The 16,903-nt window shown below is 44.0% G+C and overlaps 1 protein-coding gene across 1 annotated transcript in view; it reads right to left on the bottom strand.

Annotated features, from left to right (window-relative positions):
* Window positions 1–16,903, bottom strand: part of TPH2 (tryptophan hydroxylase 2) — a 745,039-nt gene that overhangs the window by 513,899 nt on the left and 214,237 nt on the right. Inside the window, exons 3-5 of the mRNA XM_069627755.1 lie at window positions 8,544–8,727; window positions 8,347–8,447; window positions 3,886–3,953 (exon numbers count right to left, since the gene is read on the bottom strand). Coding sequence (XP_069483856.1) covers window positions 3,886–3,953; window positions 8,347–8,447; window positions 8,544–8,727 — 353 coding nt within the window. The remainder of the gene's footprint in view (window positions 1–3,885; window positions 3,954–8,346; window positions 8,448–8,543; window positions 8,728–16,903) is intronic.

Genomic DNA, 16,903 nt, shown 5'->3' with positions numbered 1-16,903 from the left:
AATACCAGAATACCCCCTAAAGAAATTGCAAAGGATCCAAAATGCAGCAGCAAGACTACTCCTCAAACGATCCAGAAGAGACCACATCACTCCAGCCCTAAAAACACTACACTGGCTCCCAGTAAAACAAATCATCACCTTCAAAACAATGTGCATAACGCACAGTGCAATCAGCTGAGAAGGAGCAGAATTCCTACAAAAGAAAATAAGTCTACAAACCGAGACCCCTCCGATCAAGCAACGAAATCCGTCTGGAACTCCAACCATACCTTAAGAAAAAACTTGGAGGCACCTCCTTCTACCACTTAGCCGCAAAAACCTGGAACAACATCCCAAAAGAAATAAGAAACACTGAAGATCACCTAAAATTCAGGAAATCACTAAAAACCTGGCTCTTCAACACCACAGACTAAACCTTGAAACCAAAACCGAAAAAAGGACGACTAAGCCAGAAAGGACACGGACATCCCTGACCCGAGAGGGTAGCTCCCACGGCACCTGAACGGGTGACACAGTATAGATTGTAACACAGGTGGCACGCACAGAGACTGGATCAACTATCCCAGACAATCCCACTAACACTTTCGCCCGCCCCTGAGTTAGCGCCAGGTACCACAGTAGCGTGGAATTGTCAAGATATTGGCAATCACCACACCACCTAAGAGGCTGACATAGGCAGGTGCACCGGCCAGAGGAGTATGAAGGGAGGATAAGGGGAGCTATGAGAGAGCATGTTAGAGGTGGGGGCCAGAAACCTTGTATACCAGTCGGACCCAGATCAGAACAGAGCCGCATCAGGGAAAGCCGAGCGCCTCAATTCAGGATAGAGACGCAAATTAACCAACCCTACTAACAATTTCCCTTTCTGCATGCACCTCTCAAACTCCAAACCAAACACAACCAAAACCTACAGCACAACAAACCGCACAAACTTCACTACATTACAACAACAAAACAAAAACACACATAATCTTGCACAACAGTACACGACGACTACCGGCCGCAAACTCCCCAGGCCCAGCCAATTGACCCACCGGGCTGAGGCCGCCAACAGCACATCACTGCTCTCTTGCACTTTTCCTGCTTCCTCCCACTAACTCAACCTCCCCTCCTCTTTCAAAGCCGCCAGAGCGCCAGGGGACCCCTCCGGTGGTGATAGTGCGCGGTACAAATGTCCTTTAACATTAACATTAACATATAGGCCTCCACAAAGTAATAGATAAAGATCAATGGCCCTTCATGTTTGTCTAGAATAGAAAAGTTAATGTTACAAGAAGAATTACTTAATTTGCAAGATACGGGGTCTCTATCTATGACAGAAAATATGTCTGGCACAGACCTTTTATCTATCTTGCACACAGACATTCAGGAGGACGTCCTCGATACTTTAATATCAGAAGAACCTATGTTAGGACATGTTGAACAGGGTCGTTTCTTCAGAAAGACAGAGGTGTTCTGGATAATATGGAGTCTAGATAATATATCATTTTGCAATGATGCAACTTTGGCTGGGCATATGGGCGAGCAAAGAGCTTCTGAACTGTTGACGCTTTTTTGGTGGACAGCTATCAATGTGCCCACGTCTATATACATATCACGCATAATGTAAGGCATTAAACCCCATAGTTATATGAATAAATAATCTAAAAAACAAAAACGGGTAGAGCTGACCCTGAAGTAGCAGGGGTTCTATTATATAAGTGGCAAGTGAAGAATGTTCATCAGTGGGTCCCGCGTTCAACAGCATCTGTATAGCATCTGATAGGGTACCTAAGAGCATTCCCACTATTACAATATTGCTTCAGAGTTGCTCACACTATTCTTGGTGCTAGGGTCTGGGCACTGGCCATTCCTATTGTGGAGGTTATTCTTCATTCCTGACAAGGGGCCTCATTACGACCCTGGCGGAGTGGGTTTACGCCAGCGGTATTCACGGCGGACCCTTCCGCCCTACTACCAGTTCCCGTAGCACCATGGAGTGTTTTCCGCCTGGTTTTTCCGGGCGGAGAAATCCATGGCGCTACGGGACCTTGTTGTTAATTACGCCACCGTATTTTACGGTGGCGTAATTAACGCCTTCCCCACTCCCATTATGCCCTATGGGGCAAAAATGGGAATGGGGAAGGGTAAAATGGGGAATGGGGATTTACCGCCCCGCCAAGGTCGGAATGGGGCGGTAAATCCGCCAACCCCCATGGCGGTATCGGCAGCTTTCCGCCGTGCTCCATGGTGCATATTGCACCACGATCTCCGCCAGGGTCGTAATGAGGCCCAAGGACTGTTACATAGAGAAAATGTTTGATTTAAAGGTGCTAAATACTCATACAAATGATCAGTGCTTATGGCTCCTAAATAATCAATTTGGGATTGTTGTAGCATGGACCAAACTAAGTAAGGACTGAGGGAAGACTTAATTAAATTAATCAAAGGTTCCTATTGCAATCTATTTGAGTGGTGTTACTCGTTACAAGATATTAGAACTGGACTTCTGCTCTTCATTGTGGGAATCACTGTTGAGTGGGTTCGTTTCTCTCCCAAGTAAGAACAAAGGCATTTCTTACCTATTTAAAATTAAAATGTCTACTGGACTCCCCTATGGTTTTTACTTGAACGTCTAAAAGACTTGATGTGGTTAGGCTATCTGTTGGAAGTCATCTTAGTGAACACATCACACAACATCAGAGCCCTCTGCTTTCCATCGATGAACAAATAGCAGGCCTTCTGGAAGAGGTCTGAAATACTTCTGTGTTTAAGCCAGATATTGATAAACCAACTCAAACACCTCTCTGTAGAAAATGTAACTTTTGAAAAATGCCACATTTAAGCTTTAATGCTGGTTTACAAACATCAAAATCATGAACCGATTTGTACTATGACTAAAAAGGTGTGCCTACTTGTGGCACCTTTGTACACTGATGCCACTTTAAATTGCCCTTTAGTCTCAAATGCGTCCCAAAACATTAAATCAACCTGTAAACATGGCATTCATTTTTGAAATCTGCCTGACAGCCTTCAGCATGTTGGCCGCCTCTTGTTTTCATGGATTCTGGAAATGAAGCGCTCATGGTCACCATTAAAAAAAGATCAGACTCGGTTGGGAAGTAATTAGGCTAACCAAGCATAGGATAGATCAATAATAGGATTTGGAGAAAGTAGAAAACGTAGGAATACAGGAAATGCAATGGTATTTTATACATATATACAGAGGTTCATTCAGAATTTGATGGTGTGGTAAAAAGTCACAGTACTTCGATGTTTGCACATCGCATAATTATGATTGGTGGTTAAGTGGAGCAGGCACCTCTGGTGAAGTGGGGGTGATACCTCCAGCCCATTGTGGAATTACAACCCCCGATCATTCCTCCAAATGGCTCATGGAGTCCTATGGGCCGCTGTTAGTCCACTCGTAATCTGGCAGGAAATCTGCCAGGCTCAGTGGCGCGGCAATGTAATATCCTAGTGTGCCTGTAATTCCATAGTATGCCTTAGCAATTAACGTCAAACTTACATCGAGGCCTACGCTCTGGAAATTCCACAAACTCAATGCATTCTGTAAAAAAAAAAAACATGCCACTAAATGAAAACAGTAGATGGACACCGTTGCCTGCAGTAGTGTAGTTCACAAAATGATGAGATGACATATGTTACAATATGGAAGGCAGGTAACATTTCAGAAAGGTAATAGTTTAGCAGCACTCATGACTGTATAATACAAGTCAGTTGATGAAGAAGTCCACCCCAGCCAGCTATTGGCAGCTGAGCCTAAGCATAAAGAAAGCCGACGTGCAATAGGAGTTAGCTCTGATGGAACTGAATCTGCCAAGTCTACAAACATTGTTTCACCCAAATTCCTAACCTCAAATTCAACATGAAACCCATACTCACTATTTGTAGCTCATGGCAACATCCACAAAATACTTCCGTCTTTGCCGATACACATTGTCTTTAAATCCCTGGAGAAGGGAACAAGAAAAAACATAAAATGTAAATAAGGGGATAATGAAGAAGGCAAATATTGAACACCAATATTGTTAACAGCACACAACAAAAGCATTAGTGGGATAATAGCACATTTTATTGTTTAATATGTGACCGGTGTTTGCCAGAAACATTGCTAAATCCATCAGACTGAAACTTTAAATTGCCTCTGATTGCCTTTTAAATGAAATGGAGTTATGCTTACTGGCAATCGCAGGTGTGAAATTGCAGGTTCGTGTGTGTGCTCTAGTCTAATTATAGAAGACTAAGCACGGGGGTAAACTGTGATGGGCTTTAATAGCTGAATGGTTTTCCTAATTTCTGCAGTATTTGAAACACGTGCCCCACCTTTTGCTTTTTGTACTGTAGATAGGAGCTATGTTGTTTTTAATAACTTGCTCTTGCAATGGATTTGATTGTAGGTCTACTGCTGACTCCATGATCAAAATATAAATGGAAATGTAAGGTGTTTGCTGTGATGTTACAAAATTGCGCAGTATATTGGTGTGCTTCTCAAAACAACCTGGGCCCGGTTTACAGGGGCTCCTCACTTTTCTCTGTGCAGCACACGGCTTCTTTCGGGTGTATGTGGCAGCGGCAATGCATCCGCAAAGGGTACTGGCAGTCGCGCATGCGCAGTAGAACCTTCTGATCACTGGAGATGGGCCCAGTCTGCACCCCGATCACACGTTTACGCGTTGGCGCGCGTTCCTGTGAGACTGAAGTATTGGTCAAGGGGAAGGCACAGGTACCCGAGCTATCACAATGGGGGTGTTAACCAATGTTGCCCTCTTGTGCCGAGAGGTCAAATACAGATGTGCTGCAGCAGTGTCCTTTGCATCTGAATGGGCAATGGAAGCTGCAATCAGCGCTTACCTTATTTTACTGCAGTTGTTACCTTTTGTGAAGGGGTTCTCATAGCTGTAACTAAACATGCAACATTGTCTATTACATAATTCTAGACTACGACGATCATAGGTGGGCATCATTACTAGTTTACTTCAGCATTTACTAATTTAAACATTTCTGGAAATTACGATTTTTGTTTTTTTGCCAATTTCTTTTTTTTTAATTTCCATTTAATGCCGCCTAACCTACACAGAAACACGGAAATGGGGTTGGCGGTCTCGGGTATTTCTACCCCAAAGTTGAAAAGATTCACTGGTCTTTGGCTTGGATGCCTCATAGCGCCTGCACTTCTGTTGCTGCTGGGCAAGAGTTTGGTCACACTTCGGAACACGAGAAAAGGCCTCCTTTTCCTTTGCAGAGGATTCCTGGGCATTTGAAAAAGCAAACATACTGTTCGCAGAATTATGTTTTACAGAATGCCTAAACATTACTGTGTGTGAGCGTTTTCTGACTCCATCTCCACACTGTACTCATGTCAAACAAATAAAATAACCCCACCCCTCTGTTCCGCACCCAAAAAGAGTTTCCTATCTTCTACTAAAATGCTTTTGTCCTTCCATCTTGGCTCATATACCGGTTGGAATTTTTCCTGACCTGGTTTTGGATTACCCATTAAAACAACAGTACCCGAGGAGATGGGGCATTACCGGTTGTGTAATGCCCCCGTGTTGAGAGTTACAAGCCCTCTGAGGGTTCTATTGCTATGAGCACACCAGCACGTTGTACCGGGGTACTAATAGTATGTTTTCTCGAGTTGAGAAACTGCGTTGAGACTGCTTCTTAACTCGAGAAATAAAAGCAAAATAAATGTCTGCCAGGAATCGGGGAGAACGGACTACATGTAGTCCCTTCCATGGCTGCCATTGAACAGTGATTAAAGAAAAATGTATAAAAAATGGCCACCATGCCACAGGGAGAATGGACTTCATGTAGTCCCTTCTCGCTTTCCTTGATGGCTATTAAAAAGATAAGAAAACAATGAAAATGTCTGCAATGGATCAGTGCAAAGTCCCTTCTCCCTTTCCAGGGTGGCAAGACAGAGAACGGGAAGGAACTTCGAGGGACAAGACAAGCGTCCCTCAACATCATGTAAGTCTTTGTCGGCCCGGTAACGACCCGGAGATGGCCAATCAGATTGACTGTTACAATCTGATTGTCTCTCGCCAGGTACTAATACTGTTTAGGTGTTTGTGTTTGTCTGGCATTGGATCATGGAATTCCTTTTGAACCCAACACATGATTCCTTTACTTTATTCAGACCCCCTTCAACTCCTTTTCCCCCTCTAATTGGCTTATTAGAGTAGGACCCTCAGCTGGATTTTGTCTAACGCTTGTGCCATTGAGGCGAGCAATGTGCGGGCAAATGTGATCTATCGACATTTCATTCTTCTTATGGTGGCTAGGTGTGTGTTCCAGACTCTAGGTTTCCAACATCTGCGATACGTGGAGTTATAAACACGACTGGTTGATTGATTTCTTATCTGTGTACCAATTCCTTGATTTTATGTTGTAGATTCTTTCTTTTCAGTCCCAAGAGGTGTGCTTGTTACTCATTCCTCCCCTTGATTTCCCAAAGTGTCATGGTTTAGCAGATTGTTCTCACCTGACTGGGAGGATTGGGGGAAGATTTGAAGGGCAGGATTTGCAGATGATCCAGCATTCCTGATATTGATCTAGAGTTATTATATATGACTAGGTTCTTATAACAACTGCAGTGTCCATAGGTAGTAAAGCATGATTAATACATGTCATAAATGTCCGACATAATAACGGCATTAGTGCACCTCTGTCTGTCAGGCCGAGGGTCGAAGTACATGTTCCCCAACCCAGATGGATATTTTAGCACATGTTTTGTTGTTCTGTCCTTGGAACTATGCATAGTTCTTCATTTAAGAGCTGAGAGACGAGGCAGATACAGTTTTGTTCTTTTTGGTGGGCACTTTGGATGATGGAATAACAAGTCTTTTGGGGACCTTTTTATTTGCAGATTGGAATAGCAGGGAGAGATGTATCCAGGTTAGCATTGAAGCCGGGCCCACACAGTGATGTATTTGTAGAATGGGGCATTTTGTGATGCGCAGACTTAGTGAAAGGACTGAGGCTGGACATGCCAGGGGCGGGTGTAGACTTCAGGCATGTGATCATCCCAGGAACTAGCTCCACCCCCCCCCCCCCCGGCGGTGGGATCCCTCACGAGGAAAAGTTCCATGGATAGTTCCCTGAAAGGGGTAGGATCAGCTGGTTTTGCATTATTATCATTTCTTGATGTATCGTGCAAAGGTCCCATGGCTTTTTTAAATTGTGCCACAAAACCTCAGGGTCTTCTCCTTCTTTTTTGTTGTTGGGGGGGCCTGCTCCTATCCAGGGGAATCCCAACAAATGATATACACACAAAAGCAGCAGGCTACCCCTCCCTCTTTATCTGAGACTTCGCGACCTGAGGAAATAATGCAGGTCAAATAAGTCACTGCGAATTGTCTTCACCAATGAATCACAGTTGGTATCATGGCACATAGATATTAAAAATCAATGTCGATAACAATTGAAAACATGCCAAGATTAAAGATAAAACTGTACAAAAAATTCTCAACGTGTGCAAAAAAATGCACAGAATGGTTACTTAAACAGTTCGCAAATTCAAACGACAAGCTTTTGAAAAACACCTCCTAATAAAGCGAGAGATGTTTGCGAAAGAACCCGCGGGGAGAACTTGGGCACACCACTCCTGCTTAATGATGTAATGAGCCATAGGTCCATTTAGGAACAAAACAAAAATAGCTATGCTTGTTAAACATTGAGAATGGAGTTTGCGAACTGTTTAAGAGACCATTCTGGAGTGGTAGATGCTCCCTCACATTTAAGTAGAGAAAAGGGATTATCAGGAATGCACTGTGCTTAATACTGACACCAAAGCACGTGTTTCTGCATTGTTTGCACAGGTTGAGTATGTCTGCATAGTGTTATGATTAATCTTTGTATGTTTTCAATTGTTATCGATATTGATTTTTAATATCTATGTTCACTAATAAAATAAAATGTGTTTTTGACTAGTTCATTGGTTAAGACAATTCGCAGTGACTTTTTTGACCTGCAGGTTGCAACGTCTCAGATAAAGAGGGAGGGGTAGCCTGCTGATTGAGTGTGTTATAATTGTTTTATGTTATGAACACATTGCATGTGTATTGTATTTGTGTATTTGCATTTATAGTTGCTTAGGCTAGCATCCACGAAAGGCTCAGGGGGCTGAAAGTGCTCACACAGAATCGGATTTCCTATGAACAGCATGTTTCCCACTTCATTCAGGCACAGTACTTCTCCACCTGGCTTGCTGCCGTGAGTCCTGCAACAGCTGTCATGGAAAAGAGGCCTGATGTGCCTCACAATTATCACGGGGCCAACTACATTGCAGCCTTGACTTGTGAATGTATCCCCCATAACGGGTAATAAGGTCACACTTACCGGGTGGTCTGCATCCAGCTCGGAGCCATACATGAGGACTCGGTGCGAGCATCTGTCCAGCTCGGCGATCTTCCTGGGGAACCATGGGACGCCCTCATACTCTGCGAAAGACACGGGGCAAAAGCAACACCTTAGTCGTTTTAATTTCCGATGTGTTATCTTAAAAGTGTGCAATGGTTAATGACAAGCGGCCTTGCCTTCTTCCTCGGGCCAGGCACTGCCAGCTGGACTCAGCGACAGGATGTTGGGCTGGCACTTCAGCAGCTGTACCACCTCGTTGAACTCTTTCTTGCTGCACGCGAAGTCCACAAAAACATCCACCTCCGAGTCTCTCCTCTTTGATTTCTTTGATTCGATCTGTACCATGCTGAGGTGCTTTTCCTGCGGGCAGACGCCAATTAACTGTCACTGAATCGTTTTCACTAGTCAACAAATGCAATTGACAATACCTATTTTTTTCAGGCAGCAGCCACTACAAATGTATCAGTCAGCCGCATATTTCGTTGATAGCTGCGAGTTTACGCACAATATGCTTTTCGGTGTGTGCGGGTACAGCAACGATTATAATGTACCAATACCTCATACGTGGTTTCATCGACAGTCATTTTTACGACTGCCTTTTTTACGAGTACAGAATTACGAAAAAAGTCATCGAAATGTTGGCGGGGCCAAGGGCAAATAAGGGATTGCGGGGTCAGCAATAGTTAAAAATAGGTAGGGAAGGGGGATTTGATGGGGGATACACCCACCGCCCCCCCACCCAAAAACGATGACTTTTTTCGTAATTGTGTAATCGTAAAAAAAAAAAGGCAGTTGTAAAAATGACTGTCGATGACCAATACGGCTTCAGTCACACACTGTATACCACATGGTTGGTGCTTCTTCTCGATCAAAACTTACAAAAGACATTGCAGAGTTTGCCTTTCACACTTCGGAATTTGAATGGAATGAAAAATGTCTTTCCGAGGCTGCTTTACTGAACGCAGCCACTAGATGGGGTACGTGGCTTAAAAATGCAACGAATGCGGAGCAGGAAGAGCGCACGTTCATTTCTACTAAATGGTTAAAATAGGCTCACGCTAAAGCATAGAAGTAACAACAACTGCATTGGGATGAACATAAAAGCACGATGAATCAAAGTAAACCAGAATAAAAGCTCACAAACGAAAAGTCCATCAGAAATGGCAGCACGTCTCTGTTAACTGCGGAAAAAGTACCACAAATGATCTCTTGGCATCCTGCGGAAATGACAAAGAGGCATATTTCCACATTTCTGTGTTAGGTGTCAGCGAATGGGGAGGTTGAAATGGGTTAAGCAGAGTGTTTCATCTTTGTGTATGCATGGGAAAGGCACTTGCCAGACACTGTCGTAGTGGTATTAACTGCCTATTGATGGTAGCAGTTGCAAATGGTGTGAGTACCTGGGCATCTAATAGCAGTGCCTGGCAAATGCCTATAATGAATACACAAGCCAAAACTGTTGGCTTTGCCAATGCTTGTTTTTAACAGGACTTCAGTGACCAACATGCAATGTGCTTATAAAAACAGTTGCTGAAGGCAGACCTGATTAAGACATTTTTATTACACCATTAGCACATTTTCAACTCCAATTAAGACCCTAATTCATGGAATTATTTGCATATAAACAGAAATTTGCATGCCATGCCGCCTGCAAATCCCTGTTTGCTGAATAGGGATTTGCGGGCAGAATGGCACACAAATCCCTGTTTTACAGGCAAATATTCTATGAATCATGCCCTAAATCATTAACTCTGAAAAGAATGCTTTGAAAAAACACCGGCAGACACTACTAGCCCAAAGAGTTCCCATGTGGAGGTGTTTTGCGTGGGGACTTGGGGCGGGGGGGGGGGGCAGCAAATGATTGGGAATGGTGATAGGAATTAGCATGTCCATGGGCAGTCTAGTGGGTGGGCAAATAACCAAACACGTACAAGCTATGTGTCTCTCCATCTCACAATAACATAACATAGCATATGCCATTCCTCCCTATCTGTATTCCAATGCAATAGTTTCGGCGAAGTGTGCAAAGTAAATAGTGTGATTACTTTGTAGGAGCTGAGCGGACTTGTGGAAAGTAGCTTCCCTTCGTTTGGTCAAAGAACTGTCTCTTTAAAGATAAAACGTGCACCCGGCATAAAAGCCTCTTGCGGGTGCGAAGCGTGGCAAATTGTGCAAAGTGATTAGTGTGATCAGTGGGGGCAGGTGGGCGGTACCGGTTCCTGCCACACACATTGGTCTCTAGACAGAATCTGCTCCTAAGGCTTCTTAGGGCCTCACTAAAGTGCCACGCACTGTTGCAAATTGCAAGTTTGGTGTCACACATGTGTGCAGTGTGAATAGAACAAAGGAGAAAAATAAAGAAAAGGGGGTGAGAAATGGTTGATGCAACCCGTAGGGAGTAATCGCGTGGAGCCAGCCAAGCGGTAGCATGACCACTCCCTTTTCTTGGCATTCTTATGTTTGCCGTGACATTGTTCTATCTTGCCACTAATCACTTGACTCGAAATTGTGGAAAATAAAAGAGTTTCAGAGGTGACTGTGGGGTTTGATCCTTTGAGCCTCTGCTTCTGACTTTTTGATAGAGAGTATATAGAGGCAGCGTCCTCTGGGTGCGGTGGCCGATTGCGGGTGGTACTGGAGTGCACCGTGTTGCTTCATCTGTTTGTTGCAATCGTTGGTGCAGTAACCCTCTGGCTACCTGTTTGGGCTACTAGTCCTCTGTGCACTGACATTTTGATTGGACCTTATAGCCTCGCGTACAGGTTTGCGAAGTCAAATTGGATTGACCCCAGCTAAATCATCGGACATGTAAGCAAGTATATTAAGCTCGGATGACACAAGTATGGGGGCGGCTAAGGAAACAATGGGGGGTCCCTGCAAGGAACTTAGTATGGTGGCAGAGCTGCTGAGTGATCTAGGCAATAAGCGGCCCTGTACGCAGGGATCTTTGAATAAAGAGGCAACATTCCTGGAAGACGGCACACGTCTGGGTGTGCGCCCGAAACACGGGGGCTGCAGTACAGATATCTGCAGGTTTCAGGGGTCATAGTTCATCCCAGCACCCGGCTAATTGCCCTATTGCAGGGACGAATATTAAGGACTTCTTTAAAGTGTTAGACGCTGTAAATAAACCCGGTGGGAGTTAAAAAAAAAACAGCAAGATTGGACAGGACCCACATGAATGGACTTGCATAATTGAGCATGCAGATTACATGTCTTGGGAAGCAGTAAGAGGATTTGGTAACAGAGTTGTTAATCACACCTGTGACCCCCGATTCAAGATCCACCCACGGAACATACTAATTTCATGTATAAAGAGGGGGGGTTCATTTGACTTATGTGCAGATACACACTAATTTAAGTAACATCCACCATACCTTAAGAGAGGTAGACGAGCGCATATGTTTGACCTCACCAACCCTGTCGGCTTTAAATATGGTGCTGAGTTTGTTCGTCACATTATATGACATCATATGGGATGAAGGCAGTGTGCATTCCATTATGGTGGTGAATATCAGTTATAGGGTGGAGGAATTGTCGGCGTTAAATCAGCCTATGAGACAAAAACTGCAAGAACATATTGACGAATCATGTATGTGGTCTCACAAGGAAAAAGCAATCCTTTCTCCTATTTTAATCACCTCTGATTCGAATGAGAATGGAGAACAAAGCGTCGCACAGGATGTAGCCACTTGTGAAATGGTGAGCGCTAAACAGAATGTACTGAATAAACGAACGAAAAAGGGTCGGGAACTAAATACAGTCTCGATCCTCCAAAAAAGGGAGTAGACAAGACAGTGGAAGGGGTCCAACAACAACAAAAAAACAAAAAAACTAAGGTGATAAAAATTAAAAAAGCTTCCACTCAGGTATTTTATTTCGAAAACTTTCCTTCCCGGGGAAAATGGGGGAGGGGGGGGAAAGGTGGGGAGAAGCCCACCGGTGAAGAAGATATGGTTTCGCCGCTGATGGAAGATACTGTGGGAAATCCTACAGGGAACTTAGATCAGGTGTTGGCCCTGAACAGTGTTACTGAACAGCAACTAGGACGAGGGGCTGTGGCAGTGCAAATTATAACCCTCAAGCACTTTGGGACTCAGACACATGTGTGGAAATTGAGAAAGGGAGGGTATGTGAAAGTGGGAATGCAGGTTAGGATTGCTTAACTACAAGCACTTTTACACAAATGGGCCTAGATCTTTTAGGCTTAAATGACCCATATAGATTTACAAGTAACCTTATTACATCAGAAAGTGGTAATGAGCCCAGGGGTTTGGTGGAAAGAGGCATGGGTTCAAAGGGCTAAAGCATTAAATCGCAACTCCTCAGCCAAAGTCTTAGTCAATGGCATTGCCTCAAACTACTTTGTGCTGACACGTGGTACGAGACAAGGCTGTCCGCTCTCCCCCTTACTATATGCCCTGGTGGTGGAGTCCTTCGCTCAAGTGGTCCAGTCTAACTCTATGATTCATGGGATGACACAGGGGGGGCGGGAATATAAGCAAGCAATGTTCGCAGACGACATTTTGAGGTTCCTTACTCGTCCATTAGACTCGATTCCCGCCCTTTTTTGATGACATAAAGAAATATGGAGCACTATCAGGATTTCGAGCTGACCTACAAAAGACAATTGCAGTCCCTTTAAAGCCAAACACCGAAATTCCTCCCTGCTTGATAGCAAGGTGGGGCTTTCAAGTACAAACACAGTCTGTTAGATACTTGGGAGTAGAGATCACTGTTTCCCTAGCAAACTTCTTCGATGCAAACTACGTCCCGCTGTGGAACACTATTGCAGAGGACCTCAACAGATGGGCAGAGTTACCCCTCTCTTGGGCAGTGCGGTTCACCTCAATAAAGATGAACATTCTACCCAGACTCCTCTTCCCCTTCCAATCAATCCCAGTGATCGTCCCTGATCCCTTCTTTACGGAGGTCAAGCGTATACAATTAGCATTCCTCTAGGCAAACACGAAACCCAGAGTCCCATACACAAATCTGATTTTGCCGAAGGAAAGGGGAGGCATGCGATACACTGATTTTTCAGATTATTATAGAGCCTCCTAGCTTCGGATTCTCTCAGACCACCTAGGGCTATTATGCCCCCACTTTGGAGAGCCATATTCATGGTTTTCCTCCCTCCCCCAATTGTGGGTAAGATTTGTGTTTGGAGGGGAGTTGGTTCCTGGTCTCCTGAATGAAACACTTGTGCCATCACTACAATAACCAGAATCCTTTGAGACTGAAATTGAAAAAAGTAATTAGCAACACCTGAAAAGGAACACAGCTAACACAGCCTCCCTGATGAGAGTTTGAGACTTGAAAGTACTTGGAGGAGTAGAACTAACTATTGTGCTTTGGAACTGTAGCAGTTGGGATTTAACCCTGGTCATTTTTGAACATTGTTGGGACTATTTGCATCTGGGATTCAGCCCTGTTATTATTTTTTGAACTGTGTTGGGATTCAACCCTGTTATTACTTACATCAGGATTAAATGACTTGGAACCAGAGTGCGCGCCTGACCTTCTTTTTCTTTTTCCACCTATGGGAAAACCCTGAAAAGCAATGGGCATCCTTAGAAAACTCTCTCTTTGCACCAGTCACTCTGGGGTCCTATATCTCAAAGGCAGAACTAAAGGAAGCCCTGCACGTTGTCACAGTTCCTCCCCTACTCTATCTCGAACTGAGAAGTGTCCTTCCGTACCCATGCTGGGGACTTTCTCGCCGTGGCTCACTTACACCATTTGAACAAATCCTCAGCGTGCCCCGAACTACCAAAGGGTTGATAGATCAGTTATACAGTGCACTACTCCCTAGGGGTCATCTTTCACGCCCCGCATCTGAAAACACATGGGAAACAGACCTCGAGCTGGTAGACCAACCAGAAGCATGGAGAGCTATACACAAGGCTGTGTGGAGCTCGTCAGTATATGTGCAGTATAAAATGCATAATGCTCGCCTTCTGATGAGATGGCACTACACTGCCCAACGGCTATCTAAGATGTTTCCCAGCATCACCCCGTACTGCTGGAGAGATTGTGGGATATTTGTGATTACTGGCACCAATGGTGGAAATGTGTGAAAGTCCAGACATATTGGAAGGAGGTCGTGGGGTAGATCCAAGCAATAGACGGTATTACCAGAACACTCACTCCATTGTTGGGGCTGTTTGGTGTTGAATCAGATGGAGATGACTCACACACAACGCTCTCGCGCATGCCTCGAAATGTGTTACTTGCAGCGAGAGTGTCCCTTACGATTAAATGGAAAAGTAACACCCTGCCCTCGAAAAGAGAATGGCTAATGAAAGCTCACTCAATCTACGAGATGGAAAGCCTCACGGCCATCCTTTAGGAATCCCGCACACAGAAACACTCGATCTGGTTACCCTTCAAAGAATATTACTTGGCATATTGGGACTCCCTGAATATATCATATTAATATGGGACTGTGTTGTCTCTAGAACTGCTCACTGAAAAACCAAGCGCATCGTGCTGCAACCAATTCTGAACACACTGCACTGTGAATTTACTGTGTAAATGTTGATAACTTCCTAAAAACCTGATGTTACTTTTATGCCTTTTGGGATGACTTGAGGAGGGGGAGGGAGCAGGGAAGGTATGGGAGGGAGTAGGGAGAGGGAGGATCTGGGAGGGGGAGGGTGTGCGAGAGTACACCCGAGGTTCTTACTATTGGCAAATGCTTTCTATTCATTCTTATTTGTGATCGCCACTGTGAAATTAACATGTAACACTGTCACACTTGTTGTAAAACCAATACAATTCCGTAAAAAAAAAAGCGAAAAACAGTCTTCTTGGGCTACAGCCATAATTGTTCCGATTTATAAAAAGGGAAGCCGTATGGAGCCATCAAGTTATAGGCCTATTGTCCTGATGGATATTGAAAGCAACATTTTTGCAAGATGCGTTTTAAAGGAAATTGAAGTTTGGTGTAGAAATACGGAAATGCTTTTAAGATTCCAGGCCAGGGGGGGACTGGCCTAAAGGCAGCTCTGGAGATTTCCCGGTAGGCCTCTGCACCCAGGGCCTCTTCTGTGTGGTATTTTCAAATTTTTCCATAGGAAAAGGGTTGGGCTTGCTGAAAATTTGTAATATGGGGCCACTTAGAATATTATTTCTAGGGCCTCTTTTGGTTCCCTGTCCACCCTTGTTCCAGGCCGGTTTTAGGCGGGGAATGGGTACTGATGCGAGTGGATTGCTTATTCAAGCATTAATTGAGCAAGCATGTATGGTGGAGAAGTACCCTTTATATGTTGTAAGCATGGACCTGAGTCTCGCACATGATAGAGTGGACAGAGCAAGACTCTGGCAGAAGCTCTCACATTGGGGTATACCACCTTCCATTTTGGAAATTCTCATCTTGTTGCATACAGGTACGAAGGTAAAAATAAAGCTGAACTTGAAGGGTAGGTCTCAAAGCCAATAAGAACAAAGCACGGACTGAGGCAGGGTGCATACTGGCACTGTGCCTCTTTAACGTTTATTTGGCAGATCTGTTGGACTTCTTGAAGGATGCCTCCTTTGTTGCTCCAAAAATAAATGAGGAAATACGCTTTTGTGTGGCTTACGCTGATGACATTTTTCTGTTAGATAGAATGCAGGTGGGACTACAAAGGCTCCTTTCTCATTTGGAGGAATATGCCAAATTAAATGGTTTGACCGTCAGCCCAAATAAATCTAACATCATGTTTTAGAAAGGAAGTAAACATAAAAGGGTTGACTTTAAGTGGTCAATGGGTGTATCAATTCTACCTGTGGTTCCTATGTCGAAATATCTGGGTGTCGGGATGGCAGGGCCTAATTAGATCAAGAATTACTAAAGGGATTTGTGGGCCAAAGATCGTCAACTAGCGGCACAGATGTCATTTATTGCAAAAAATATTGTTGCTTCATTATGCAACCACGTTTGCAATTTTATATATCTAAGGTGATCCCAGTGTTAGTATATGGGCTGGAAATTATGTGTAGGACCGATAACCTGGAATTAGATAAACTAGAAGCCTTTATACTGAGAAAAGCATGAATGTTACCCAGTTGTCTACCCTTGACGATGATTTGTTTTGAATTAGGCTTCAATTCCTTGTCTGCATTAACACACTTGAAATCTATTGTGTTATATCGGGAAACATTGATTGGTGCAAACACAATGGGGGAGGGGGCCATCTTTGCTAAGTTTAAAGGAAATTGTAAAGTGATCATGGATCGTTACAAGGTGCCTCTGGACCTATTGCTGACTAATCCTGGACATATAAAGCAAAAGATTATAGATGTAGACTGGATTGAGATAGGTGAAATTAGGTAAAACTACTGCCTATGTAAGGAAATAAGTCTGGAGTGTAAGAAGAAGGGGACTCTAGAGAAGTATCTAAGACAGTGTCCGGATAGGCGACATCGAGACACCTTTGTAAGGTTCATTTAATCTCTTGCAAAAGGGAGAGGTGTTGGCAATAAGAGGACTAAATGAAAGTGCAACTTGACGGTTTTGTGGATGCCACTGGAAACCCTAAAACAGTTAACG

The sequence above is a fragment of the Ambystoma mexicanum genome, chromosome 12 (genome assembly GCF_040938575.1).
Source record: "Ambystoma mexicanum isolate Mex_15411 chromosome 12, UKY_AmexF1_1, whole genome shotgun sequence".
NCBI classification, from domain to species: Eukaryota; Metazoa; Chordata; class Amphibia; order Caudata; family Ambystomatidae; genus Ambystoma; species Ambystoma mexicanum.
This window is presented reverse-complemented; position numbering and strand designations above follow the sequence as displayed.